Below are 25,729 nucleotides of genomic sequence, written 5' to 3'. Positions count from 1 at the left end.
CCGGGAATAAAGAGCCTCACTTAGCATTGCTTAATTCCTCCTCCTCACTGTAGCAGGCATAGTTTCAGGTACCAGGCACCATCCCGACTAGATGTGCTGCACTTGCCTGACAAGATCGACGTCCACTTACAGTACGGAGTACAACCAAATAGAATGGTATTCATTTCATTTTTTTGTTCTCTGACGCTTCAACTCCACGGTGCTCACCTACACCTTACCAACCCCCCATGCACGACCCCACATATCCTGCTTCTCTCTTCCGATTTCTAGCAAGGGATAAAATACATATGTTCGAAGGCAAAGAAGCGCTCACAACCCGGGCAGCTCCATATCCCCTCCGAAGGTATTTGGATATCAATCAGCTCCTCAAACCGGATAAGTGAAGAACTCCATGTTGACTGTCATCCGGTGACGCCTCTCCTTTCCATAATGCACAAGCCCTTGCCCCCTTTCGCCGTATGAAGCCCTTAGAATTTGTTTACCTTCAGCCGCCGCGCGGGTGTGCCCGACTGGTCCGCTGTCAAAAAAACTTCAAGTCCCTAACTTTCGCCAGCCGCGGCTGTGGGTTTCGATTCGCTCGACTTGGGCTCCATGGGCTTCGAGTCTGACGCTCCATCGGTGGTCTTGTTTTGGAAGACGCCTCGTCCACCACCTCTACCACCCCGGCCGCCTCGTTCACTCCGATCACCTCGATCAGTTCGGTCACCTCGGTCACCTCGGTCACCTCTATCACCTCGATCGCCTCGATCGTCTCCCCGACCACGGCCCCGTCCGCGGAAACCCCCTCGGCCTCGTCCTCCTTCACTGTCACTCGCAGCACCAGACTGATAGCCTCCGCGAGGAGGGGCATTGGCCGAGCTTGCTGCACCACGGTTGCTGCTCTGCCACACCCCTGCTCCACCTTGGCTCTGGCTGTCACGCTGATGGAAGCCCGGGCGGTCGCCCTTATCCTCGAACCATGTGAATCTCGGGGACTTGCCTGCTGAGTTCTTGTGACTGTGAGCCGTAGCCTGCACTCGGTTCAAAGCGGCCTCGGCGATTTCGTGGGTCTCAAATTGCACCTTCCAGTTGGGGAACTTGCCCATTCTGCTGATGGCCTTGATTCTCTCCTTGTCCTCGTCCGCAAAGCAGTCTTTGACATGCTGCTCGCTGTCCGCCTGGCTCACATAAAGAGCAGTAGAGGGCTTCCGGTCCGGAGTAGGTGTTTGAACCTTTGGTTTCGCGGCTTCGTTGTCGCTAACCTTATCCCCGCCAGCGCCGTTGGTTGCCGTGGGGGCGGAAGTGGTGGGGACCGCCGTCGAAGACGGTTGAGGCGTCAACGGTTTACCCTGAGTCACGGGTGGTGCTGGTGATCCGGCTGTGGGCGGTGTTCCAGCTTTGGCGGCAGGCATGGGTGCAGGCTGAATACCTTGAGCAGGTTTTGGTTGTGGCTGGGACTGCTGTTGCTGCTGAGGCTTCTGCTGCTGTGGGAAAGGCTGTGCCGGCGCAGAGAAGGCAGGAGTGCGATTCTGGGATGGGCCGGTAGGAGCGGCGGTCGGGGGCAAGGGACCGGTGCTCACAGATGCCGGACCGCTAGAGGGTGGTTGAGAAGCCAGTGGAGCTGCATTCGGTTTCCCACGGTGAGCAAAGTTGAAGCCTTGAGCCCGCATCTCAGTGCCAATACGACCGCCATCGATCTCCAGGACAAGGTATCCGAACGCTGCATCTGCCAGATTGAAGTTCCACATGTTCTTGAACGCACTTTCGTCCACCTGGCCCGCACCTGGTCCACCGCCAACCGGGCCACCAAAAGGGTTGCCTCCGTTGGCGGTGCTGGGCATCTTCTCCACGATTTCTAGCGCACTGTGAAGGAGAGCCTTGTGATTGGTGTTGTTTTCGATTGCTTGCTCCACATCCATCTTGACTGTTTCCCAAACGTCCTGGAAGGATGCCTTGGACGCAGCTAACTTGCCACGGTAGTGGTCGAGCGAGGGGTTGACGGAGAATTCATTGTAAGAGCTGCCATATCTGAAGTGGAGACCGGCTGAGATTGAGAAATCGGCCTTCAGGGTGACGGACAGCTGGTTGAGAATCCCGTCTCGGGCTGGTGAAGCGTGAGTCAAGAAGATACGGGTTTCTGACGGATCGTAAACACGGTTTGCAGTATCGATCAGGGCACCGATCTGAAGCAGGGTCGTCCACATTGTGCCCTGACCGCCTGCAATGTACGTCTTGCCCTCGCCATTGTCGAAAAGCTTGTGGATGACGACTGCGCCGCCCAATCCGAGGAGTCGCAGCTTCACTCCGCCAATGTCAAGTAACCTCGAGTTCACCTCGTCGATAATATGAAGATTGTCCACCTTGTACTCTCCAGATCGGAAACGCTCCAGAACCCTCACGTCTTCACAAGCGCCCCACACGGTGTAGACGGGCACATCTAGAGTGATCTGTTTGTTGAGGAGAAGCGGCAATTCGGAAAGAGGTAATTGATCAGGCGCAAACATCTGCTTGATCGGTCGCTGAGGCTGAGGTGAGGCGATCTGGCGCTTGACATGTTCGCTCAAAAGTGGAGAGTACTGAGCGACATGTTTTAGAGTCCTACAATCACTGTCAGCCAATGTGTCCGACTCGTGTGCCCGATTTCTCTTTACTTCTCAGCTATTCTCTCCAATGAGGTGTTGTCGTAAAAGCCGAAGTCGCCAGTATGCAGGATGTAGTCGGCCTTCGCTTGTCTTGCGAGATCGTTTAGAGACTTAAGATTGCCTAACAACCTCCGTCAGATCGACTCAACTTCTTCGGCACGGAGCCGTGACTGACCTCTAACGTCTGCGATGCACAAGACTCGGATGGGCCCTGACTGGATAACGCGGCCATTGTTGGGAAGAAGAGCTTGCGCTCCAGGAGTCGGCCCGGAGGTCGTACCGTTGGGTAGATATCCTTGATTCGGGAACTGTGGTCGAGGCTGGCGACATCTCTGCGTCAGCGGGAGTGCTACCGGGGTTCTCGATCTTAAAGGCATGATAGGAGACGGTGGGACTTCTCAGACGGAAGTGGCAGGATGAAAAAGAGTGGGAGATCAACTCACAGAAGCCATGGATGCAGAATTAGCTGAGGGTACCGCGACAATGGCGTTTGAGACAAGGCCGGATATGGATGCGGCAAGAGATGCGGATGAAGCACGGCCAGACTCAGTATTAGGAGGACGCCTAATTTCAAGACCGCGGTTGCGTTTGCTTGACAGCAGAGCAACTGACGAGATCGCCTAAAACAACGGGAAGAAAGGTGATGCGATGTGACTGAACAGCAAAAGTATGAGAGATGAGTGAATCTAAGTGTCCAGGTCGCCTTGTACAAATTCACGGGCTAGACCCCAGGAAAAGCAAAATACGGCGGCGAGAAGCTGCTATCCCAGAACGTGCTAGCGCCTTGGCTCTGCGCCCCTTTCCATCCGGTCTCTATTGCGTAGAGTGATTACACTCAAGCACGCACTCTGTCTTTAGTAGTGTGGCATATTCGAGCTAGATGGACACAGTTTTTGGCTGCTGTATAGCAGAGGTGGAGGTTTCTGGTAAACGAGGGTCACCACTGATGGGCAAAGTCGGCTTATGAACGTTGATACATTGAAGTGAACAAAGCCTCTTGCGCAAACCATAACTCCATATCATATCGTCTTCTCTTGCTGCTTATAGCATCCACTGGCCTTCGGGTATATGCCGCCCGTCCATTTTGCGGGTCGTAATGCCTTCCACATGTCCGTCCATAAATGAATGACTGACTCCCACAGGCTCTAGCTCCCTGTGCCGCGAAGGCCCGTCCGAGGAGATCCTGCTTTTCTTCAAGCCGTGCCCAAAATCTTGTCCACATCCTTTTTGTCAACCACAGCACCGCCTTCCGAGCATTTTGCTTTCGCTCGGAGTTCGCTACATAGGTTATCAATGTCAATCTCGCCGTTGCGGAATTTCTCCATCGACTGGAGTCGGTCCCTGAACACCAGATTAGCCGATTGCTGGGGATAGTGGGCGCAACTGTCACAAACCAGATTTTATTGCAAGACATTGGTTTCTCGTTATCAGGAACGACTTCCTCGTTTCCGTTCTTCGCCTCCTCGACTTGCTTCAGCAGGTCAATCTTCGGTGCGGATTCCGTGGCAACGTCATTGTAGTTATGCAGAGGGCTGCCCAAGTCGGGCAGGGGGTAAGCGTCGTTGAAGAATGCTCCGAAGTCTTGGGATAGGATGTTTTCTTGCGTTTCGCGGTAATCACCAAACAGTATCGGATCAAACGAGTTGTTGTTCTGTTGCGCAAGCCAGTTAATGCCATTGGCATCGAAGCCAGGCTCGTTGGTGTAGCCTAACGAGTCATCGTTAGACCCCATTTTCAAGATGGGAGGTATTGGATCATCCGCGCAGCCACAGGCCTGTTGGAGTTGTCCACGAAGGTAATCCTTACCTCCGAACGCAGCCTGATTTTCCTCACTTATTGGGTTGAGATTGTAATCGGCCAATTTATTCGCAGGCGAGTTCATGGTAGGCTCTGGAGAAGTGCCAATGGATGATATAGGATTGTGAGAATCCGTAGAAGAGCCCGGCGAGTCCGAGTTCGAGATGCTCGAGTTCGAGTACCGCCCGGTGCCATTGCCTAGGACGCCATTGTCGAGGCTACCACGAGTACTTCCGGTAGCACTATTATGCTGAGGAGGGGCGGCCTGAGGGAAGTAACCTCCCAGACTGGCGTGACGGCTGGCTTCGAGAATTGAAGGGCTAAACAACCCAGACAAGCTGTCCACGCTTCCCTGATGCTGCCGGGTTTCACTTTGTGGCTGAGGCGAAGTGGTGAATGTCTTCGGCACAGGTGATTGACTCATGGAGCCGAACTGTGGGGTCTGGCTCTGTGAACCAGATGCGGAACGCCGGCTGTTACCATTCTGAGTCGCTGGAGAGGTGCTGGCAGCCGGCCCAGATGAAGATCTGTTAGGGTTTCCCTGTGGCTTCTTCAAGGTCGAGTTGCCGAACAACTTTGTGCCTGGCATCGGTGGCAGGTCACCAAACTTGGGAAACTCGAACTGGAAGTCATTGTGGTTGTTGGCATTGGAATTCCGATTTTGGTTGAAGGCGATGGGCTGCGATCTGTTCAGTCCATTGCTACTGACCCACGAGAGACGCTTTCGATATTCTTTTAATTCGACCTGCAGGCGCTCGACTTGGGCACGGAGTAGACCATTTTCATGATTGGCAGATTCTGAAGCCTTCTCAAGGTCTTCCACTTTGGTTTCAAGATCTTTTAGATGCTTCTCTTTGCGCTCGCGGAAGGCGCGTTGGGCGGCACGGTTTTGTGCCTTGCGCTTCGAGGTAGGTTCGGAAGTCAATGGCTTCCTTCCAGGCTTTTTCGCCGCTTTGTCTTCGCCCTCTCGTCTTTTACCACCTCCTTCGTCATCCTCATCTTTTCCGTCGACGCTTTTCCGCTTGTCGTGCAGGTCATGGGAGAGTGGTTCATCGGGGATATCGCCGATCATGCGATGGTTACCGTCAAAATCGAAACTGTCGTCGCCAAAGTCGGCGTCGGGATCAAAATCCAGAAATGGGCTGTCGTCGCTGAAGTCCAGATTGCCTGAATCCGGAGCACTCATGCTGGGCGTAAAGTTGACGTTTTGGGAAGTGGTCTTTTGGGCTCCCGATTGCTTTGGAGATTGATTTGAATTCAGAGCCGCCATAAGAAGGTCTTGTTGTTCGGGTGACAGATACAGACCCTCTGTTGCTTGTTGCGACATCGAGTCAACGGGCTCTCCGCTATTCCGGTCGACGGAGAGGTGATATCGGCGAAAAAAGGCGAAACCGAGCACGCGGAGAGCACCGACAAGACGAATGGGAAGACGTCGGGCCCTGTCCCCTCTCCACTACGTCAACTGGCAGTACCGACTGGCAGATGACGATGTCGTTCGGTTGTATTTAATCGAGGTGAAGGAGTAAGGGAGTACTGGAGAGGAAGAGGGCGGGCAACGGGCACGGAACGGAATAATAGGCGGGGGCGACCAGCAATACAAAGAGCCAGCCGGTCACACTCCAAATTCAGGATACCCCAATGGTGGCAGTGCCAATGACGATATCAGAAGGCTGAAGAACTCTGTCAGATGGACGAATTGGACGTGGGAGTCTAGGGAAAGGGGAAAGATCCAGCAGGAGAGAAGGAAGGAAGGAATTGTGAGTCCGATGAGATCAATCTGTATCGAGTAGGTAGAGAGTGGAGGAACGTGCGGTGCGGGCATAGACGCCGTAGCGTCTGTTCTAGAGACATGCAGGTGAGCACCCGCCAAGGACACCCTGATCCCTACGCTGCAGGCTTCAGCCCTGACCAGCACCAGAGCACGTCGTTCCTGCACCCAGAGAGGCCACTATGACACCTAAAAGTGCCCGCAAAGTTTCCGCCAGCCACGGGTTTCCGAGAAAGATACCTACTGTGTCAAGGCTTTCCCTTGGTGCTCATGAAGTGTGGTACCGACTGCCATGGTTGGCTACCGCAATATTTCAATCCCGCTTCTGTCTCCCCTCTCCTTGCGGATATCTATTCCACTCTTGGACCGCCTCTTTGCCTCAGGGTCAAGGGACAGAGAGAACTGGCCCGCACAGAGATCTTTGCTTCAAGCACTCCGGTAGGGTCTTCTTAAGGATTGGAGGAAAACCACGCGTGGGCCAGGGTAAGATGTGGCGAAAGAGCCGGGCCTCATTCTGCGCGGCATGACTGAGCAACCCAAGCATGGTTGGGGAGTCTGCGTGAGGAGTGGTTCGATAAGTTGATTTCTAAGCGGCATCGAGTCGCGACTGGTCCATGACAATCGTTGGCGGTCCATACCAAGACAGATCGAGCATGCTAAACTTCAATCAGGCACCCTTCCCGTTCGCTGACTTTACGCACCTTCAGCCCCGTCATCTTCGTCTCCTCCAATTGTTACTTGGGAGACTGAAGCAAATTTGCTGTGCTGAATACGAATTGGGTGCGTTCCGCGTGGTACCTTTTGAGATCCAACAGGCAGAACCTCTACCGGACCGACGTCATCGTCCCGCAAAGCATCAACAGTTACTCCGTACTCCGTACTGGCACGAGTACCACCCGTGCCACCTCCAAGAATCGCAAGTCTACAGGTCGGCTTGTAGGGTAGAATATCCGACACAGGATCTTGTGCCAGTAGAGTCTACAATTTCTCGATGGACAAAGCGGCCTCGGCAAGGACGCCAAAGTCATTACCTGACTCACAGTAAGGCCCATGAATTGAGCGCACCTTGAAAATTGAGGGACCTGGGGGGCAAGTCTCGCGCCTTCGGCGAAAAGCTTGGCGGGTGACAGCGGCCAACCGAGGGTCAAGCGCGCCCGTTCGCAGTTCACTGCTACGCCTCCAAACCTCCATACCGTCAGAATTTGTATTACATGCTATATCTATTCATACGCTTCGAGGCCAAACGTCATATGCCCTGTGCCTTCCAGAACATAGTTCCTTGTGTTCGATCTATCTGCGCCCCGTTTTCCCCCTGAGCCCATCATGAGTACCGCCGAAGTCGCGGCTCTAGAAGGCGAAGTCAAAGAATACAGACTTCAACTAGAGACGGTTCAGCTGAGTCTGCAGAATGACCCAGACAACAGCGAACTGCAGAGCCTCAAACAAGAACTTGAAGAAGTCATTTCCCTCACCGAATCTGCCATTGCAGAACTAAAGCCTCAGTCAGGGCCCGCGCCGCCAGCGAAAACCTCTTCGCCGCCCGTTAAAGAAAAGTGGTCCAAGGAGAACCACCCGGCATACCAGGCAGGATATCGAAAGGCGGATGTCGACGCGGAAGAATTGAGCGCGCCCGCCCAGTTGTCCGTAAACGACACAGTCTCAGCTCGGTGGAAATCTGGCGACGGCGGCTTCTATGCGGCGAGAATTACGTCCATCACGGGCTCCTCGAGCGATCCGGTCTACATCGTCACATTCAAGAACTATGGGAACACTGAAACACTAAAGGCCAAAGACATCAAGCCGCTCTCCAACGACTCTCGGAAGCGTAAGGCTGATGGAATGTCAGGGTCGTCTACACCAGTTCCTCCGCCAGCGAACCCCAATGTCATCTCAGCCGCAGCCAGTGTCGATCCGGCACTAGCCCAACAAGCTCGACGAGAACCAAGCAAGGTTAATGACGGCCCAGTCCGACCTGCAAAGCTACCGCGCAAAGTCAAGGCCAACAAGGAACTCGAGGCTGGCAAGAGTAAGTGGCAGGATTTTGCGGCGAAGAGCAAGGCCGGGAAGCTGGGGAAGAAAGAGAGTATGTTCAGGACCGGCGAGGGTGTGAGTGCAAGAGGTAAGCTACGTCTCGCGTCCCCTATTGCCTATGGCGTGAGCGGTACTAACCTCCTTGCAGTTGGCTTCACTGGCAGTGGCCATGAAATGCGCAAAGATCCCACAAGAACACGACACATCTATCAACAAGGTGGCCAGGACGAATGAGCAGGATTCGTGGGGTTTATTGATTGCGCCTCACTCATTCGTACCATTTTGCTTTGGGCGTTCATGGATTGGAAGGCGATAGCTGACCCGCTGGCCGCATGCAGATACTGCTACGACGTCAAACCGGTTCTTTGCAGGCAGAGAAAGAGTTAGGATGGCTGAGACAAGTATCTCCTTACCAGCATTGTGGCAGTCTCTGACATCACTTTCTCCTCCGCAGGGCAGCAACAACTCAGCGGCAATGCTGGGAGACCATCTGCAACCCATTTATGAGCATTACGCCGAGTTCGAGCGCTTCTGCTCTCTAGTGACTTCGAGTCGTTCTCTGCCCTTTCCCACAAGTGTCTTTTCCGTCTGAGGCGGAGAACAGGCTCCGAGGCAGCTTCCCAATCGACCCCCTCGTGGAAAGATCCGATGTCTTTTAGATATCATCGGGTGTAGGAGGGATTTCCTGCTTCCAGCTCCAGTTTCGGACTTGCGTTGCTCGTCGAAGCCTGAACAGCATCATCTGCCAGTACAGGCATCCTCCGTTTCCACGCGAGCATCCCGACTTGATGGTGACGTGGTTTCGCATACGCTGCCAGGTCCTGTCCTGCACTTCCACTTCATTTGTCGCATTGGAACCCTAGCTCTTCCGACACTGGAGTAGTTGTCCACGGCGCTTCCAGTCATCAAGACACTGGTGCCTGCTCTGCTGGGCGGATAAGCATCCTGGCGCAGCAATGATTCGAGTAACTTCCTGTAGCTATTGACGTCTCATAGACCGCCTTGAATCCTAAAACTGCTGACGACCAGCACGAGCATGTTGATGACTCCCCACAACAAAGGTGTCCAAGTACTCATCCTGAAATAACCTGCATTGTAGACCGCTCCAAGTACCAGCCCGACCAAACTCCCTGCCAGAAGCGCCTCACTTGCCCCAATAACGATATAGACCACGGGAACAATCCAGACCCAGCTCAATGTCTCTCCAATTGGGTTCTCGCCCAACAATTTCCTGTTCTTCGCACTAAGTTCTCGTCCCTGCGAGGAGTTGAGGTATTTTCTTCGCTGTGTAGCGGAAGCGAATTGCATCAACACCGCCCAAGTTGCCACACAGGCGTGCGCGGCGACAAAGGTTATGAGCGTCCAGTACAACGTGTACCGGTAGATGTCGCCGAGGAAGTACAGGTATTTTGCTTCGCCAGGGGTGGCGCGGACGGGCCAGTAGAGGGCCGGGAACTGGGGCGTTTCGTAGGAGAGAGGAACACCGGCGCCATAGGTTGTCATCCTGCGACTCGAGAGGAGGCAAAGGCACGCTTTGAGAACCGTGGAGGGGACGGGCGGGACAGACTCGAGCGTGAGTAAGTCGTCAAGTCGAAGCCGACGTCAACCCGCAGTTTGGCATGATTGGGTCGCGGTTTGCTCCACCCTGACTTTCCCCGGATTTCGCGTTACGACGAGCACGACGAGCACGTCTTCGAAGCCTCACCTCGCAGCCAACCCAACATCGTGTTTAAGCCACACTACGCTGGAGTCTATCTTGCTCTGCCTACTACGTGGCCGACCAGAACTGGGACACATAGGTCCATGCTGAAAAGCAGTTGAGAGAACTCAGCATGCAGACATCCAAATTCGGAGAAGTGATCCGCCGTCATACATAGTCGCATTTCGTCATGAAAAGCGTCATAGCAGCATTCGCTTTGATTCCAACGTGAGGCATCAGTAAACTCGTTCTCCATATTAGAAGACCTCTTCTGCTCTTCACCTCAAGTGATCCTACTCCAATGCCGCCCAAAGCACCTATAGCAGCTACCCTTCGAACTACCAAATCTGCCTACCGTTGTACTCACAGAGCCTTCACTGCTCCTCTGATTTGTCAAAAACCACTTCCTTTCATCACGGCTCAGTCTCGTCTACAGACCTTACAAAAGCACTTCTCTTCCACGCCCACCATGTCCGGAGTCAACTCCCGCAACCAGGATTTCAAGCTCGAGAAGCTCTTCGATGTCTCTGGCAAAGTTGCCCTAGTGACAGGCGGAGGCACTGGTATCGGGTTGATGATCACGCAAGCCCTGGCCACCAACGGAGCGAAAGTCTACATCTGCGGCCGTACCGAAGAGAAGTTGGACCGCGTTGCTGAGCTCTACGGCAAGGATATCCCCGGCCAGATCATTCCCATCGCAGCCGACGTGTCCAAGAAGGAAGAGATCAAGAAGCTCGTCTCCGAGATCTCGTCCAAGGAGAAATGTCTCTGCATCCTGGTCAACAACGCCGGCATCTCCGGCAACACGCAACAGACCGAAGCAGAGTCCGCCGACGAGATGAAGAACAACCTCTTCAACGACGAGAACGAAACATTCGAGAACTGGACAGACACGTACCGCACCAACGTGCCGCAGATTTATTTCATGACGACCGCCTTCTTGCCTCTCCTGCAAGCCGCGCACCAACACAACGACAACTTCAGCGGCACGGTCATCAATATCTCGTCCATCTCAGGGATTGTGAAGACCTCTCAACACCATGCCGCCTACAATGCATCCAAGGCCGCCGCCATCCATTTGACCTCGATGCTCGCTAACGAAGTGGCCGAGAATGGCCTGAAAATTCGCATCAACGGTATCGCGCCAGGCGTTTTCCCCTCGGAAATGACGGCCAAGGAGAGCGGCGACGATCAGAAGAGCCACATTCCGCGGGAGAAGTATGAGGACAAAGTACCCGCTAGACGGCCCGGTGAAGACAGGGACATGGCGAATGCGGTCTTGTTCGCGGCCACTAACCAATACTTGAATGGCCAAACTGTTGCAGTAGACGGAGGATACATTCTCAGTGCGGGGAGTGGACCGTAAAGAGAGGCAATGTGAGCACCCTCGAACACGAGGACTGAGAGCAGAGCACAGCCGCGAGAGAGGTAAGGGGTGCGCAACCCTCTGCTCGCAAAGGTAGCGGCTACAGTTCCGCGTGAGAGTGTAACGCCCAGTGGAGCAGTCCATGCTACGATATGTACTTAAGAACGAAGAAAAAAAGCAATTATCGGGTCTAAAGCTCGATTTCATTTCGATTCGCTTTTCGCCGTCTAGCGAGTAGGTCTATCTGCGCTTCATACAATCATTCGTATCACGATTCATAGCCCGAGGGCATGCATTTTCCATGGAACTCATTCTTCACTCAAGTGTTAAGCACAGTGCCGCCATTAGGATGCAGAGCATGCCCGCTGATCATACTGCTATCTGGACTGGCCAAGAACACGAATGAAGTGGCAATCTCACTGGGTTGAGCAGGTCGACCCAGCGGCGAGGTGAATTGCTTCTGTGCGTCCTCGTTCATCGTGGATGGGATGAGCGGCGTCCATACAGGTCCTGGGCAGACAGCGTTGACGCGAATACCTTTGCTGACTTGTTGGTTAGCCAGGCCGCGGGTGAATGAGATGATTGCTGTGAATCACGAAGTTAGCAGAAGTTACAACAGTAGGACTGAATCGAGGATGATGGAGTCGACCAGCATACCTCCTTTCGTGGACGTATAGTCTAGCAGATCGGGACGACCGATGTAAGCGTTGATCGAAGCGTTGTTGATGACCGTGTCGCCGCGCTTCATGTGGGGTACGATGAGTTTGGCGAAGTAGAAGTACGGGTGGATGTTGGTCTCGAAGGTCTTGTGCCATTGCTCGAGAGGGATCTCGGTAATGTCCATCTGCATCATTTGGTAGGCCGCATTGTTCACCTGAGGTGGCATGTCAGTCGTCGCAGATTCTATGAGAAAAGGGGTAGCTCGTACTAGAATGTTGATCTTGCCCAAGGCTTGCTGAGCCTCTTTGACGGCCTTTTCGCAGTTCTCGTACTTTCTGACATCGGTTGGGAAGAGATGGCATTTGCGGCCCTCGGCTTCGACTCGCTTCTGGGTCTCCTTTGCGTCTTCCTCTTCTTCTGGCAGATAGACGATGAAGCTGTCGGCCCCTTCTTTTGCAAAGAGAATAGCAATCGCGCGTCCAATGCCACTGTCACCACCTGTTTGACAAGTCAATCGGGGCAATGCATGGAGACAGTAGTGTGGGACGAGCCTGTGATGAACGCCTTCTTGCCTTCCAACTTTCCAGCTGCTTTGTACTCTTGCCATCCACCATCAGGAGTTGGCAGTTTGTCGTGGATTGCTTCCACCGGCAGATCACCCTCTCTCCCAGGAGGATCTTGGTGAGTGACCTTGGGTAGGAAACCCTGCTCGAACTGGCCTTTTCCGTCAGACATTGTGGAGGGATTTGAATAACACGTGATCGATCTGCAAGTTTGTGAATTTATGAGGAATGAGTTCTTGTTGAAGCGAAAAGCGATATAGAACTCCCACTTCTCCTTCAGACAAATGTTCGACTGAGGCACGTCATATGGGTACGATTGGCAGGCACTGATGTCACAGAGGCAACCACGTGAGAAAGGTCCGGATAACTTTCCCGGCATTACTCTACCATTGGCCAGGAGGCCGACACCGGCTTCATTACCTAGGTATTTCACTCTTGTCACATCACCGCTTTTGTGTTGGGAAAAGAAACCCAGATTCACGCCAAAATTTCAATAAGGCTGAAAGGGCAGACAGAATCTTGTTCCAGCCAATTGGAACATGTCCTTGACTAGCACTGTGATCGACCGCAATCCCATTACGGGAGACCAGATGACCAGTAGTGACCAGGCTTCCGGGTGCCAGTCTCACCAGCTCAATTTCTCTCTTCCTTTGACCTTCGGACCCAACCTGCCCTTCGGCGCCGAGGAGCAACAGACGTCTCAGTCATCTAGCAGCTTGTACGTGGCCATTGGGGCTGCCTTTGTAGGTCTCGTCAAGATGTGTGGCTTCTCTATGGCTCTTTCGGTCCCCTCTTTTGCGTTCACTCTCGCGTCCGAGAAAGAGCGGAAGGGAACAGCCCCTGAAGCCTGTTCAAAAGTCAAGACAATAGAGCAGTCAAACAACGGTGGGTGCTATCATGAAGAAAATCTGAGATATCGTTCTCCTTGGTATAAGACTCTCCTCGTTTCCCTCATGCTGGCAGGTACAATAACATTTGATTCATCCACCCATCTCGGCTCCTATACCAGTGCATTCACGCATTGTGGACGTTATGGCAGAACGGCCGCGGTATGCAGAGTCGCGAAGCAGCCACAGCGAAGATGCTTCCAAACCAGGCTGTAAAGCTCTCACTACCACTGGGCCTCCTGAGATAGACGAATATCCGCCGAGGTCAAAAGTATTCATAATCGTGGCGGCAATGATGGCCAGTGTCTTCCTCGTCGCATTGGTCGGTCCTCGTAACATACCATAAGAAATCCTCGCTAACAGCGTTGGCTAGGACCGTCTTATTATAGCAACGGCTATACCTGTCATCACCAACCACTTCAACTCCCTTTCAGACGTGGGATGGTATGCCTCGGCGTATCTATTGACGATGTCTGGCTTCCAGCTCTTCATCGGTCGGGTGTACACATTCTACAACCCAAAGACTGTATACATCACCTGTCTCGGTATATTCGAGCTAGGGTCGCTCGTCTGCGGAGCTGCTCCAAACTCCGCAACGCTTATTGTTGGAAGAGCTGTTGCCGGCCTCGGAAGTTCGGGCTTGTTCTCAGGCGCCATTACAATCATCGTCTACCTCGTCCCATTACAGAAGAGACCAGCATACACGGGAATGTTTGGCGCCATATTTGCAATAGCTTCGGTCGCAGGACCGTTATTGGGGGGTTAGTACTTTTCCAGGATGTGCTCAGGTTATGCAGAATGTGGCAATGCGAGGCTTGCCCCAGGAATCTTTATGCTGACAACTACGCAGGTGTTTTTACGGACAAACTCTCATGGAGATGGTGCTTCTACATTAATTTACCCATTGGAGGAGCAATGGCGATTGTCTTATTCTTCATTCTCAAGCTCCCATCAGCCGCCACCGAGCGTAAAAAAATAATCTTGAAGGAACAACTTCACCAACTCGATCCCATCGGCACGGCGGTCTTTCTTCCTGCGATTGTATGCCTCCTTCTGGCCTTACAATGGGGCGGCACAAGCTATAACTGGTCCGATGCCCGTATCATCATCCTCCTCATCCTTAGTGGTGTTCTCATCCTCGTTTTCATGTACCTGCAACACCTCTTCCAAGAACACGCCACGGTACCTCCCCGGATCCTAAAGCACCGCGCTGTCAGTGCCGGGGTCTGCTACGCCTTCTTCGCAGGTGGCGGCATGATGGCACTAGTGTACTTCCTGCCTATCTGGTTCCAAGCAATCAAGGGCGCCTCGGCTGTGCGTTCAGGAATCATGAATCTCCCCGCAGTCCTTGGAATTACGGTCTCCAGCATGGCAGCAGGCATCCTCACACGCAAGCTCGGGTACTTTACGCAGTGGATGTACGCCTCCTGCGTACTATCCTCAATCGGTGCAGGGTTAATATCCACATTCACGACGACTACGGCCCACCCGAAATGGATCGGATACCAAGTCCTATGGGGCCTGGGGCTGGGACTAGGGGTACAGCAGCCATCGGTCGGCGCACAGACGTCCCTGCCGCGGAAGGACGTCGCCACCGGAGCAAGTATTGTGTTCTTCGCTCAAGCTCTGGGCGGCTCGATTTTCGTTTCCGTGGCGAACAATATCTTCGACAACACCCTGTCGCAAGACTTGAAGAAGATCCCGGGCATTGACGCAAGGGTCGTCACGCACGTGGGCGCGACTAATTTACGCAGTATTGTGCCACCGAACCTGCTAGTGCCGGTGCTCATGGCATACAACGACGCCTTACGAAGTGCATTCTACGTCGTCGTGGCCGTTACTTGCGCCACCGTGTTTGGGACGCTCACCATGCCGTGGAGCAACTTGAAGAGAGTTGCCGCCGCGCAAGAAGCAGCCGCAAAGGCAGCCAAAAAAAAGGCTGCCTCCAGGGCCTCCGATAGCGAGCTACGATTATCCGAGGGAGCTGACTCGGTAGCGCAGCATCCCGCAGAGCGGCAGCAAGGGACTGAAAAGACGGTCGTGGAGGTATAGCGTCACATGCCACTCCCAGCTCTGCTTCAGTGCCTTGTGTTTGTACAGTAGGGACTGTTGGTGTCGGTCCAGCGCCAGGGAATGACTTTGGCGCGACTCTGAAAAAGGTCTCCACTCAGCCACATCAGAGAGTTGCAACTTCGTTCGTACAGCATAGCATATAAGACATAAGACATCCTACAATATACCAAGCTGAAGCCATTTTTGACTTGGGACTTGTGGCCTATGACCTGTGGCTATCACGCTCAGCTCTCACCCACAATCCCGCCCCTCGTCACAAAACAGCGTTGTCAAAATAAGTACGTCTTGTGTGTTATTCCATTCCGGCCATCATAAAACTAGTGACTAACACGGCGTACATCAAAAGGGTATCTCTAGAACTCGGACTCTCGACCCCCAACCCTTCGATCCCCACATAACCCAAGGACCGTACTCACTATTGATATCCTAAGAAAGCGCTACATTCAAGCATGCATGCATACTGTTTTTAAGAAAAACTTTGTGTTCGGACCACCGCATCACATCACATCACACCACATCACACTGTCTTATAGAGTTGATAGCATCGATGGTCATGCCGTCGACACCGACACAGTCCTGGTGATGGTGAGACTATACCGCTTCTCCAGACCGGATAGTAAGTCCTCGGCAAGTTTATCGGTTGTGCTCGCTCTGGAGGACGACGACGACGACGACGAAGCCCAAGACTCACGCACCGAGGCATGCGGCGTCCTTGGCACGAGTGGTGGGGGCGCCAACGGGAGTGGCGGCGGTGGAGGAGCCCTCTGGGGCGACGAAGGGACTCTTGGGATGCGCGATACTCGGCGGGAAGATTTGCGAGGGAGGGGAGGCGGCTGCCGGTCTTCGGCGCGAAGGTCTTGATCCGGAACTTCGGGGGGGAGGTCTAGCGACGAGGAGGAGGAGGAGGTGGAGGAGGACAAGGATGGGGAGGAGCCCGAGTGTGGATCCTGGTACGAGTCCGAGTCTGAACTTGGGTATGAAGCTGTTGCTTCGCGGGATGGCACTAGGTCTGGTGTGTTGCCCGCTTGACTGATACCGGATGCTGGATGTGCTTCGGTTTCCGACCGGTCTTCGACCTCTGCACGTACTTCCGTCTCTGGTCGTGCAGACTGGGCATCGATACTGCCGCTGTCGTTCGAACTCGTGCTCGTCGAGTGTTCCAGCGTGGTGGTTGGGCCGGACTGTGAGTCGCATGTATTTGCCGTACTTGCAGATTTTGTCTGTTTCCACGGCTTCAGAATTTGACTCAGCTCAGGACTTCGTCGTTGCTGGAGGGGACGAAGGCGATGTTGATTGTGAAAAGGCCCTGCGACGGCTCGGAAGAGCAAGCTGTTCACATCAGAGGCGTGGCTCTGACGCGATGTTCCGCCCCCTGCTTCAGCGGTCTCTAAGGCTTGCGAGGACTTTGCAATGGTGACGTTGGCATTGTCGACTGACTGTTGAAGCTTGATGATTGCCGACACTTGCTTCCTGGCGTCTCTCCGGAGTCGATCGAGGTGTTTCCTTTCAGCCCTGGTGGTACATTTCTCGCGCCGCTCTGCCAGTTGATCCAGCAGGCTGGCTAATTTGCCTGTGATGGCTTCGAGCTGCTGGGTGGCATTTTGGTCGGTCTTGCCCATCTCGGCGTAGACGATCGATCGTGTCCTGCAGGGGATGATTGGACAACTGATGCTCAGTGGTATGGGTAGAGCAAGCTGGTTGGTTGGTGGAACTCCAGCAGGGTGGCCAAGGGTGAAGTTCGTATACAGCGTACTGAGGAGATTTTAGTTGTAGTTGTTCAAGGGATCTTCTCGGCGACTATAAGAACGGGGTTTCTAGAGAATAGGAAGCCGAGCCCTGTGGTGGCTTTGCTGACGGGGCCGACACTCGCGAGGCTTGCGATTCTCAGCCTCCATGTTGACGCGCCTGGCTCCTGCAAGGCTGTCACAGCCAGTTTCCGTGCGGGCAGCCATCTACGAGCGGTGCTCTGTATTGGATTAGCTATCGCCTCGAACCTTTCCTGGCAATGCTTCAAGGACTGACTGCCCGTAGAAACATGTTGCAGCAGAGTTGTCTGTGCAGAGTCGGAGAGATCAGAAGCGGGACAAAGGTGATTTCGGGCCGACGCTCAGACAAGCTCTTTAGCTCGTTGCGGTACAGGGAGAGATGGGCACAAGCTCTGGCGAGGTGATGGCTGGGCAGGGCGCCGAAATGGCCGCTGGGGCCTGATCGTCCAGGGTCCGCGTGCCCTAATAATAACCACAGCGTGGCCGAACTGCTTCATCCTGCGGAGCGTACGCCGTGGCGTGGCAGGTATTAATGCTACGTGCCCTAGTTATTGTTCGACATACGACGCGTTGTCATCAAGCCATGGTCTCAAGCGGCTGCGAGTCATCGTCGCCGTACGATAGTCACCATGAAGACACAGGTTTGTGAACAAGACCGACTCACTCCTCGTGTGGCCAGATGCCAAGCAAATTCCAGGTCGACGTGTTCGTATTTACAGTGGCGTCAACAGTGGCTGCTTCGGGTAAGGACATGCAACTATGATCCCGTGTCTGCCTGATTTCCCGTGTATCTCACAGTACGTGCCTTGAACACACGACAGTTTGCAATCTAGGCTTCTCGTGTCTGTGCCAGGTCGTCGAGTCGATCGAAGACGCGCCACATTTACAGCGAGATACATCTGTTCAAGACGCGATGATGATGCCGTGATATACAGAACCAGACACGAGCGCCAACGCCACCATGGACGAGCAGCGCCTCCACAAGGCCTTCAGCTGCATCCGGTGTTTTGAGAGAAAGGTGAAATGCGACAAGCAGAGCCCGTGCTCAAATTGTGTCAAGTCCAACATTGAATGCATCTTCCGAGTGCCGCCCGCACCACGCCGGCGGAGGAAACGAACACAGGAGGATTTGTTACTCGCCCGTCTCAAAAAGTGCGAGGAACTCCTCAAGAGCAAAGGCATCGATATCGACAATCCCGACACAGTTCCCGGCCCTGCGTCGCTCGAAAGCCCTCCTCTCACACAACCGGGTTCGCAGCCACTGAGTCCTGAAGTATCCAGCACGGCTGCCGGCGAGGATCTTATCTTCGCCGCGCCCGAGATCAGAAAATCCGGCCGATTGATCGTCGACCAGGGCAAGTCCCTGTTCATCGAGAACAATCTGTGGGCCAGTCTCTCGGACGAGTTTCAACAGCCCAATGAAGCCATCGCCGAATACTCCGAGGACGACGAGGACGATGCCGGTACCCCTGTGGAGGAGAGCACCGAGTTCATTCTCGGCTACACGCCGACGAGCAACTTCATCCACCAATTCCATCCGTCTCCAACCAATATATTTGTACTGTGGCAAATATACCTGGACAACATCAACCCGATGACCAAATTCATCCACTATCCGTCATTTCACAAGACTCTCGAGCAAGCCTGCAGGCAGCTCGACAATCTGCCCCGAGGCCTGGAAGCGCTGTTATTCGCCATCTACGGCGCGGCAGTCTACACGATTGACGACGACGAGTGTGAGACGAGACTCGGTGAGCCCCGAAAGATGTTGCTGGCGCGATACCGGCATGCCACCAGGAAAGCGCTTGCCCGGGCGAGGTTCATGAACACCTCGGAGCTGGTGGTGCTGCAAGCGCTATCGCTCTACCTGTTCTCCATGCGCGAGAACTACGACCCGCGGACGAACTGGACGTTGGCAGGAATTGCCGTCCGCGTCGCCCAAGGCATGGGTCTCCACCGCGACGGCACAGGTCTGGGGCTGTCTATTTTTGAGACGGAAATGCGCCGCCGCCTGTGGTGGCAGATCGTCGTGCTGGAGGGCCGCTCCGCCGAGCTCAGCGGTTCAGGGCGATTCGGCGACCTCTCCTTGTCCGACGTTCTGGCCCCGACCAACGTGAACGATGAAGACCTCCACCCGGACATGACGGAACCGCCGGTCCCGCAAACAAGGCCGACCGAGATGATATCGTGTCTGCTCCGAATCGAACTTACCATCTTCTTCCTGGAGAAGCAACGCCAAAAACCGAGCATTGACATCGAGAGCTTGCGGCTATCCACGCCATGGAAGAGCTCCCTGGAAGAGCGCGACGCGACGATGGACGAGTTGGAACAGCGCCTCGAAGACAAATTCCTCAAGTACTGCGATCCGTCGGTGCCCATCCAGTTCATGTCCATCATCATCGGCCGAGGCGCCATCAACATGATGCGCCTGATGGCCCACCATCCACGCAAGTGGGGCTACCAGGAGCAACTGCCGCCGCCGGAACGGGACTACCTGTGGAACGTGTCCGTGAAGCTCCTCGAAGGCACGAACATGGCACACTCGGCCAAACAACTACAGAGATTCATGTGGCATACCCGCGTGCACTTTGTGTGGCAAGCCCTCATTTTCGTCCTCAACGACCTCAAGCAGTCCACGCTGGGACCAGAGGCGGATAGGGCATGGTCAGCGGTGGACGAGATCTACCGGCACCATCCGTACTTTGTGACGGACTACAAGCGGCCCTTGCACGTCGCAGTGGGGAGCTTATGCTTGAAGGCGTACGCCGCGCGGGAGAAGGCCCTCCGGGCAAGCACCAACGGTGTCTTCCCCAAGGTCATCCCGGAGTATATCCAGCAGCTGCGCGAGCAGCGTGAGACCGGACCGCTCCAGCGCGCCAAAGCCACCTCGTCGAAGATGCGCCCTGGCAACAATGCGGCAGAAGAGGCCACCAACGATCCCGGGAGCACCGATAGCCAGTGTCAAGCCACACTGGGGTGGGAGAGCATCTCCCCGCCACCGGCGCAACCAACGCCCGGTGCCAGTAACCTCTTCGCTGCGGACGTGGGATACAGCACGTCCAACGCAAGCAGCCAGCTCCCCTTGCCTGCGTTTCAGCCCATCCCGCCACCACTGGTTGGCGACGGCATCTTTGCATCCGAACACAGCTTGGCGCACGATTTGGCGCTGGCAGACGTCCAACTGGATTGGGCGCAGTGGGACTATATCATGCAGGATATGGGGGAGATCCCTTGACGATGGCTTATCGTTGTGGCGACGGGCTGGTCAGTGACTCGGCGTTGTATGAATATACGGCTGTGGCATATCCACTTTGGGAGTATATGCTGGGTGCAGGACGCTCGAAGGATATACAGAGCGTCCACTCGGATGGTACCTAGTAGATACTGAACTTCTCTCTCTCCTCATTTTGAAAGATTTCACAACTCACCTTGGACAGCGACGAGAGGCTTGTCTGCCCGAGTTCTTCTTGATCCTCAAATGAACAGCCTCTGCTGAGACCTCTCAAACACAAGGTGGCAGTATGGCCAGTCCTCGACGTACAGAACCTACTTAGTACTGCGCGAATCTACAAAGCCACGCACTAAGCTGCCTTTCCAATCCGTCGACCTACACCCTCCTCCTTCACGAGGAGGTCATTGATCAAGAACAGCAAGGCAAGATCTCTAGATTGTCCCTGAGCGTATGTGTAGCATTAGCACGTCAATTCAAATGTTGATCCTGTACATATCGCTACATTTACTCCACAGAGTGATTCCGCAGCATAGCTGTCAACACCGGCGCCACCCTCGCTCTGGTACAGTAGTAGCGCGCCAGTATAAAGCGGTCGGGCATATCTCGCTCTATCCAGTCGCCCCCAAGTATAGTGCCCTCCTGTTCATGTGGCCTCCCTCTCACCAAGGTGGTTATTCACCTCGTCCCCCTCTCACCCAGATCGTCATTCACCTCGCCTGTCTCGACGGGCCGTGGATCTTCTGTGCGGTACCACTCCCCATTAAACGCATTGACCAACCATGTCCCCAACTTATCATACACGATGCTATTGGCGTTATGGAACAGAATACTGTGGTCACTATCCGGGAAGAAGTGCACATCGTAATTCTCAATGCCCGCCAGATCAAATTTGTCCAGCAACGTCAGGGTGTTTTGCATGTGCACGTTGTCGTCGGCCACGCCGTGCATGATGAGGAACCGCACGTTCTGCGCCATCGCCGTCACGTTGGAGATGGCCGACTTGTCGTACCCCTGCGGATTGTTCTGCGGCGTGCGCATATACCTCTCGGTGTAGATGCTATCGTAGAAGCGCCAGTCCGTGACGGGCGCGACCGCCATGCCGTATTTGAATGTCTCGCCCGCGTCCGTCTCGAGCACCTTGAGCGTCATGAACCCGCCGTATGACCATCCCCAGATGGCGATCCTGTCGGCGTCGACGTACGATTTTTTGGCCCAGATCTTTGCCGTGGCGATTTGGTCGTGCGCCTCGTAGGAGCCGAGGTTGTTGCGGATGATGGTGCGGGCTTCGCGGCCGATGAAGCCTGTGCCGCGCCCGTCGACGGTGACGACGACGTAACCAAGCGAGGACGCGACGTAGGATTGGAAATCGACGTGAAAGCGGCGGTTGACCATTTGCGAGCCAGGGCCGCCGTACAGGTAGAACAGGACGGGATATTTCTTCTTGGGATCGAAGTGAGGCGGCCGCCGTTCCACGACCTGTAGGGTATACCCGTCAACGGTTACGTTCTGGAAGATTTGGTGGGGCAGTTCGTGCGAGGATGCCATTTGAGCGAGTGCCTTGTTTTCTTCCAGGACTTGGGAGATTTTCTCCGGTTTGGCCGGAGTGGAGATGACTTTCTGGTAGGGGATGTTGGGTCCGGTGTATTTTAGGCTGATGTAGCCTGCGCCGGAAGAGAATGAGGACTCCCAGTATCCGGCTTCATTGGTGGGCACGAGTGATTGCATGTCGGTACCGTCCAGCTTGACGCTATACACATGGCGCTGCGTAGGGGCTTGCTTGGCCGCCGTGAAATACACCAGATTGTTTTGCAAATCGACAGCTGCTGGCCCACCATCCACTTCCCAGTTCCCTTTCGTCAGCATGACCGGAATCGAGCTGTTCAATGGGGAGAAATAAGCCAAGTGATTGCCGTTGTCAGAAATGACAACGTCGACGTAGCCATCTTGAGGGCGGCCATTGTCGGGATCGGCCGGGATGTACTTTGTCTGTTGCGTGGGCTCAATCCAGCCTCCGTCCACGTCTTTCAAGTCAACGATTCTGACAGTATGCCCTGATTGTGCGGCAACATCGACAAGGACAATCCTTACACGGTCACTCTCGCGGTTCGACTCTGAGACCAGTGCCTTTCCGTCGTCCGCAAAAACAATATTAAAGATGATGCGGTCTTCGTCTGGGAACCCACCCTCGATGTCCACGGAGAAGACCTCCTGTTTCGCGATATCGTAAAACAGCATATCCACCACAGGATTCGGTGCTCCAGCTTTTGGATACTTAATCTCCTTGACCTCCGGGTAGTTCTCCAGGCCCTCAACGGGCGTTTTCCCGCTCGGCCTTGAGAGGAAATATTGCACCGGATATTCTGGGACGGTGGTCTCATTGGTGCGTAGGAAAGCGAGGTACTGGCCATCCCTCGCCCACCATGTGGCTGTGTTGGTTCCGAAGACTTCTTCCTCGTACGCCCAGTCCGGAATCCCATAAAAGTACTCGGGCCCTCCGTCGGTTGTAATCGTGGTCACCTGGGTCGACGCGAGTGACCTCAGGAACATGTTGTTGTCTCTCGTAAACACAATAGAATCGCTCTGGGGTGACCATTGAGCGAGTTGAATCTTCGCGTCTGGCAGAGCTGGATCGAGCGGCTGAGCGTTCTGCGTCTCCACGTCGAGGATAAAGTACAGTCCGAGGAAGGAGTGTCGAAACACCTTTTCGGGATTCGCCAGCAGCAGAACCTTCTTCATGTCCGGACTGACCCAGAAGTCTGAAGTCCAATATTGTTCTCCGCCATAGTTGATCCACCCGCTCTTCACCAAGGTCCTGGCGTTGGAAGCGTTCGCCGCGGACGAGGTCCGACTCCGAATATCCTCGACGACAAGATAATCCTTTCCCTGCCGACTGATCTCCAATAACAGCCCGTCCTCGCCATTGGGCCCAGCGATCCACTCGATATTGGCGTACTTGGGCGACCACTGCCCGTTCCTAATCTGTTCCATGGTAACCTTCTTTCCCGAGCTCTTGATCGGCGTCTCGTGGTCGTAGTCTAACGTCGAGGCATGCTTATATCGACCTCCAGCCAGGAAGGCCAGTAGCGCGAGCCCCCATCCGACGACTGCAATGGCTGAGAGGACCCACAGCGCGCGCTTCAGCCCTCTGGACATGCGCTGTCCGCCAATGGTGTAGTTCTTGTCCTTAAACCGGGGCAACTCAGGATCACTGTCATCGTCCCGGTAGTCTGTGGGCTGCGAGCGCTTCTCCGTAGCATGTGACAAATTTAGACTCTCCAGGACCAACGAAGCCGTCGAGGCAGTTGTGACACTGTCCTGAGAAAGCCGCGGATATGCATCCTTGGACGACCTGCCAGCCTGATTTATCAGCGTTTCCCGCTCTTCTGGTAAGGTGCCCATCCTCGGGGTGGGAGGCCACCGCCTGGGGCTCGTGTTGAAGATATCGTAGTTAAAAGCGAGGGATGACGACCTCGACTGCGTAGGTGGTGAGTTATCTGGCCATGGTGTCTGAGGCTGGGATGTGAAAGGCGATACGGCGCCGTCGATATCTCTGCGAGTTGCGATCGAGACTCTCTTTCGAGGCGACGGGGGAGGGAGTTGCTTTGTGCGTAGGTCAGTGATGATCCGAAGAGTGCCAGCCTCGCCCGGGGTTTGGGGCGCAGCGGAGGCAGAGGAAGACGGGGAGGGAGTGCGACATGGCGCTGTAGCCGAGCCCATCGCGAGAGGGCTTCCGATTGGACGGCGCTCGCCCGCACCATCGACACTGCCAACGACGTATCCAACGACAAATACAACGGCGACAGCAATGGTACAGATTCGGTTTCTCTCTCAATCATCTTCTTGACAGTTCTACAGTATCTGGGTCTATTCAGTCTCTGGCTGGGGTATCTTGACGGCCAGTCTTGCTGCTTGCGGCGTCGCGTTTCGCTGTACGCTTCCATCCATGTCCGAAAACGGAACATTGTCAACATTCCTCAAACACTGCGCTTCAAATCAATGTGTACCAACTCCAGACGCCATGCGCGAAGGACTCCAATCTACTGACTCCAGACGCCTTGCGGACAGTTTTCTTGCGGAAACAACCCTGTATAAATGCGGTGATCACTTCGAGAATGCATAGAGCACCCCAGCCACCAGGAAATAGAGGCCAAGTCCGACGGTCAAAGAGACGAGCCACTGCTTGACGAAGCCGACTCTGCTCTTCTCTCGCCAAGCGGGCCATCTGAGCCCGGCCAGCACCACCCAAGCAATCATGAGCAGACTGTTGAAAATCGCGCTCGGCAGCGCCATCACCAAGTACAGGTTGAGTTGGGAGCTCGGGCTCGACTTGTCCGGCAACACCTTGATCAAGATGAACGGACTCGGGATGGCAACGACTGTCGTGATGGCCAGCATATATATCCCTGCCATTGCGACTGAAGAGTTCTGCCTGCACGCCTGACAGTTGTCGGCATGCAGTTGATGGAGCCCGTGGGCATACTGGCGCTCTGTGTCTATTGATGACCGCGTGCTCCGTTGCCTCCGCAGAACTGCAAGGGATGCCAGAGGCCGCGACCATCGACTCCCGCGCCGCGGTGGTCGCTCTGCTCTTGCCTCGGCGTACCTCCGTCTCTCGGCCTCGTCGTTGCTCGCCGCAATGGCGTCCCCGTCCAGAATGCGCTGGATTTCCTCCGTCTGGCCGTCCACCTCTTCTATGGTCCTTGTGAGCTCTGACTTCCCATTGACAACCTGGGCGTCTCGCTCAGCTTCACTCGAGCCCACCGCCGTTGAACTTGACGCTTCTGATGTGTCCCGGTGCCGATGGACACTGTTGGCGACGAGGCTTGCGCCGAATGCATCGCTGAACGGGTTGTGTGAGCCCGCACTTGCGATGGTGCTGCATATAGGGCCTCGTATGCTGGAGCGGCCCCTTGGACTACTAATAGCCGCCCAGCTTGCATTGCTGTCCCGTCGGAGAGCCCACGGTTCAACAGAGGTGACTTGCTCCACGTGCTCCGTGGAACTAGCGATGCCTTCAGCGGCAACAGCGTCTGCTTGCTCTGTAATCGGCATGGTGAACATCATCCTGGAAGTCGCGTATAAAGTGAGGGGGAGAACAGTTAAGCGCGTTGATGCTGGCGATCGCCGAGGTGCTCGTATATAAAGGAGGTGCGTTCGTTACAGTGCTCTGTGGAGTTAGGGGAGAGAATAGGTATATTGGTGATAGCGGACGAACAGTGAGTATCGGAAGTACTTGGAGAAGGGAGGACTCAGCAGCAGAAGTTCC

General features: G+C 54.7%; 11 protein-coding genes across 11 annotated transcripts; 4 read left to right on the top strand and 7 right to left on the bottom strand.

Annotated features, from left to right (window-relative positions):
- Positions 1-539: 539 nt before the first annotated feature.
- Positions 540-2,998, bottom strand: A1O7_09851 (uncharacterized protein; the record flags this gene model as incomplete). The annotated part of the gene is made up of 3 exons (XM_007763836.1): positions 540-2,577; positions 2,631-2,742; positions 2,797-2,998. The coding sequence occupies 3 exons, from the start codon at positions 2,996-2,998 to the stop codon at positions 540-542; spliced, it is 2,352 nt and encodes a 783-aa protein (XP_007762026.1).
- Positions 2,999-3,814: 816 nt separating this feature from the next.
- Positions 3,815-5,745, bottom strand: A1O7_09850 (fungal AP-1-like factor; the record flags this gene model as incomplete). Its single annotated transcript, XM_007763835.1, has 2 exons — positions 3,815-3,962; positions 4,016-5,745. The coding sequence occupies 2 exons, from the start codon at positions 5,743-5,745 to the stop codon at positions 3,815-3,817; spliced, it is 1,878 nt and encodes a 625-aa protein (XP_007762025.1).
- Positions 5,746-7,509: 1,764 nt separating this feature from the next.
- Positions 7,510-8,451, top strand: A1O7_09849 (uncharacterized protein; the record flags this gene model as incomplete). The annotated part of the gene is made up of 2 exons (XM_007763834.1): positions 7,510-8,305; positions 8,366-8,451. The coding sequence occupies 2 exons, from the start codon at positions 7,510-7,512 to the stop codon at positions 8,449-8,451; spliced, it is 882 nt and encodes a 293-aa protein (XP_007762024.1).
- Positions 8,452-9,207: 756 nt separating this feature from the next.
- A1O7_09848 (uncharacterized protein) lies at positions 9,208-9,720 on the bottom strand (the record flags this gene model as incomplete). The annotated part of the gene is made up of 1 exon (XM_007763833.1): positions 9,208-9,720. One exon carries the CDS (start codon positions 9,718-9,720, stop codon positions 9,208-9,210), a length of 513 nt encoding a protein of 170 aa, XP_007762023.1.
- Positions 9,721-10,385: 665 nt separating this feature from the next.
- Positions 10,386-11,282, top strand: A1O7_09847 (gluconate 5-dehydrogenase; the record flags this gene model as incomplete). The annotated part of the gene is made up of 1 exon (XM_007763832.1): positions 10,386-11,282. The coding sequence occupies one exon, from the start codon at positions 10,386-10,388 to the stop codon at positions 11,280-11,282; it is 897 nt and encodes a 298-aa protein (XP_007762022.1).
- A 319-nt stretch (positions 11,283-11,601) lies between these two features.
- On the bottom strand, positions 11,602-12,677 carry A1O7_09846 (oxidoreductase; the record flags this gene model as incomplete). The annotated part of the gene is made up of 4 exons (XM_007763831.1): positions 11,602-11,867; positions 11,940-12,156; positions 12,211-12,430; positions 12,490-12,677. The coding sequence occupies 4 exons, from the start codon at positions 12,675-12,677 to the stop codon at positions 11,602-11,604; spliced, it is 891 nt and encodes a 296-aa protein (XP_007762021.1).
- A 367-nt stretch (positions 12,678-13,044) lies between these two features.
- A1O7_09845 (uncharacterized protein) lies at positions 13,045-15,444 on the top strand (the record flags this gene model as incomplete). Its single annotated transcript, XM_007763830.1, has 4 exons — positions 13,045-13,390; positions 13,545-13,714; positions 13,766-14,153; positions 14,243-15,444. The coding sequence occupies 4 exons, from the start codon at positions 13,045-13,047 to the stop codon at positions 15,442-15,444; spliced, it is 2,106 nt and encodes a 701-aa protein (XP_007762020.1).
- A 572-nt stretch (positions 15,445-16,016) lies between these two features.
- Positions 16,017-17,084, bottom strand: A1O7_09844 (uncharacterized protein; the record flags this gene model as incomplete). Its single annotated transcript, XM_007763829.1, has 1 exon — positions 16,017-17,084. One exon carries the CDS (start codon positions 17,082-17,084, stop codon positions 16,017-16,019), a length of 1,068 nt encoding a protein of 355 aa, XP_007762019.1.
- Positions 17,085-18,192: 1,108 nt separating this feature from the next.
- Positions 18,193-20,466, top strand: A1O7_09843 (uncharacterized protein; the record flags this gene model as incomplete). The annotated part of the gene is made up of 1 exon (XM_007763828.1): positions 18,193-20,466. The coding sequence occupies one exon, from the start codon at positions 18,193-18,195 to the stop codon at positions 20,464-20,466; it is 2,274 nt and encodes a 757-aa protein (XP_007762018.1).
- A 672-nt stretch (positions 20,467-21,138) lies between these two features.
- A1O7_09842 (uncharacterized protein) lies at positions 21,139-24,180 on the bottom strand (the record flags this gene model as incomplete). Its single annotated transcript, XM_007763827.1, has 1 exon — positions 21,139-24,180. The coding sequence occupies one exon, from the start codon at positions 24,178-24,180 to the stop codon at positions 21,139-21,141; it is 3,042 nt and encodes a 1,013-aa protein (XP_007762017.1).
- A 384-nt stretch (positions 24,181-24,564) lies between these two features.
- On the bottom strand, positions 24,565-25,515 carry A1O7_09841 (uncharacterized protein; the record flags this gene model as incomplete). Its single annotated transcript, XM_007763826.1, has 1 exon — positions 24,565-25,515. The coding sequence occupies one exon, from the start codon at positions 25,513-25,515 to the stop codon at positions 24,565-24,567; it is 951 nt and encodes a 316-aa protein (XP_007762016.1).
- Between the last annotated feature and the right edge of the window lie 214 nt (positions 25,516-25,729).

Source organism: Cladophialophora yegresii (genome assembly GCF_000585515.1).
Source record: "Cladophialophora yegresii CBS 114405 chromosome Unknown aczIN-supercont1.7, whole genome shotgun sequence".
Classification (NCBI taxonomy): domain Eukaryota; kingdom Fungi; phylum Ascomycota; class Eurotiomycetes; order Chaetothyriales; family Herpotrichiellaceae; genus Cladophialophora; species Cladophialophora yegresii.
This window is presented reverse-complemented; position numbering and strand designations above follow the sequence as displayed.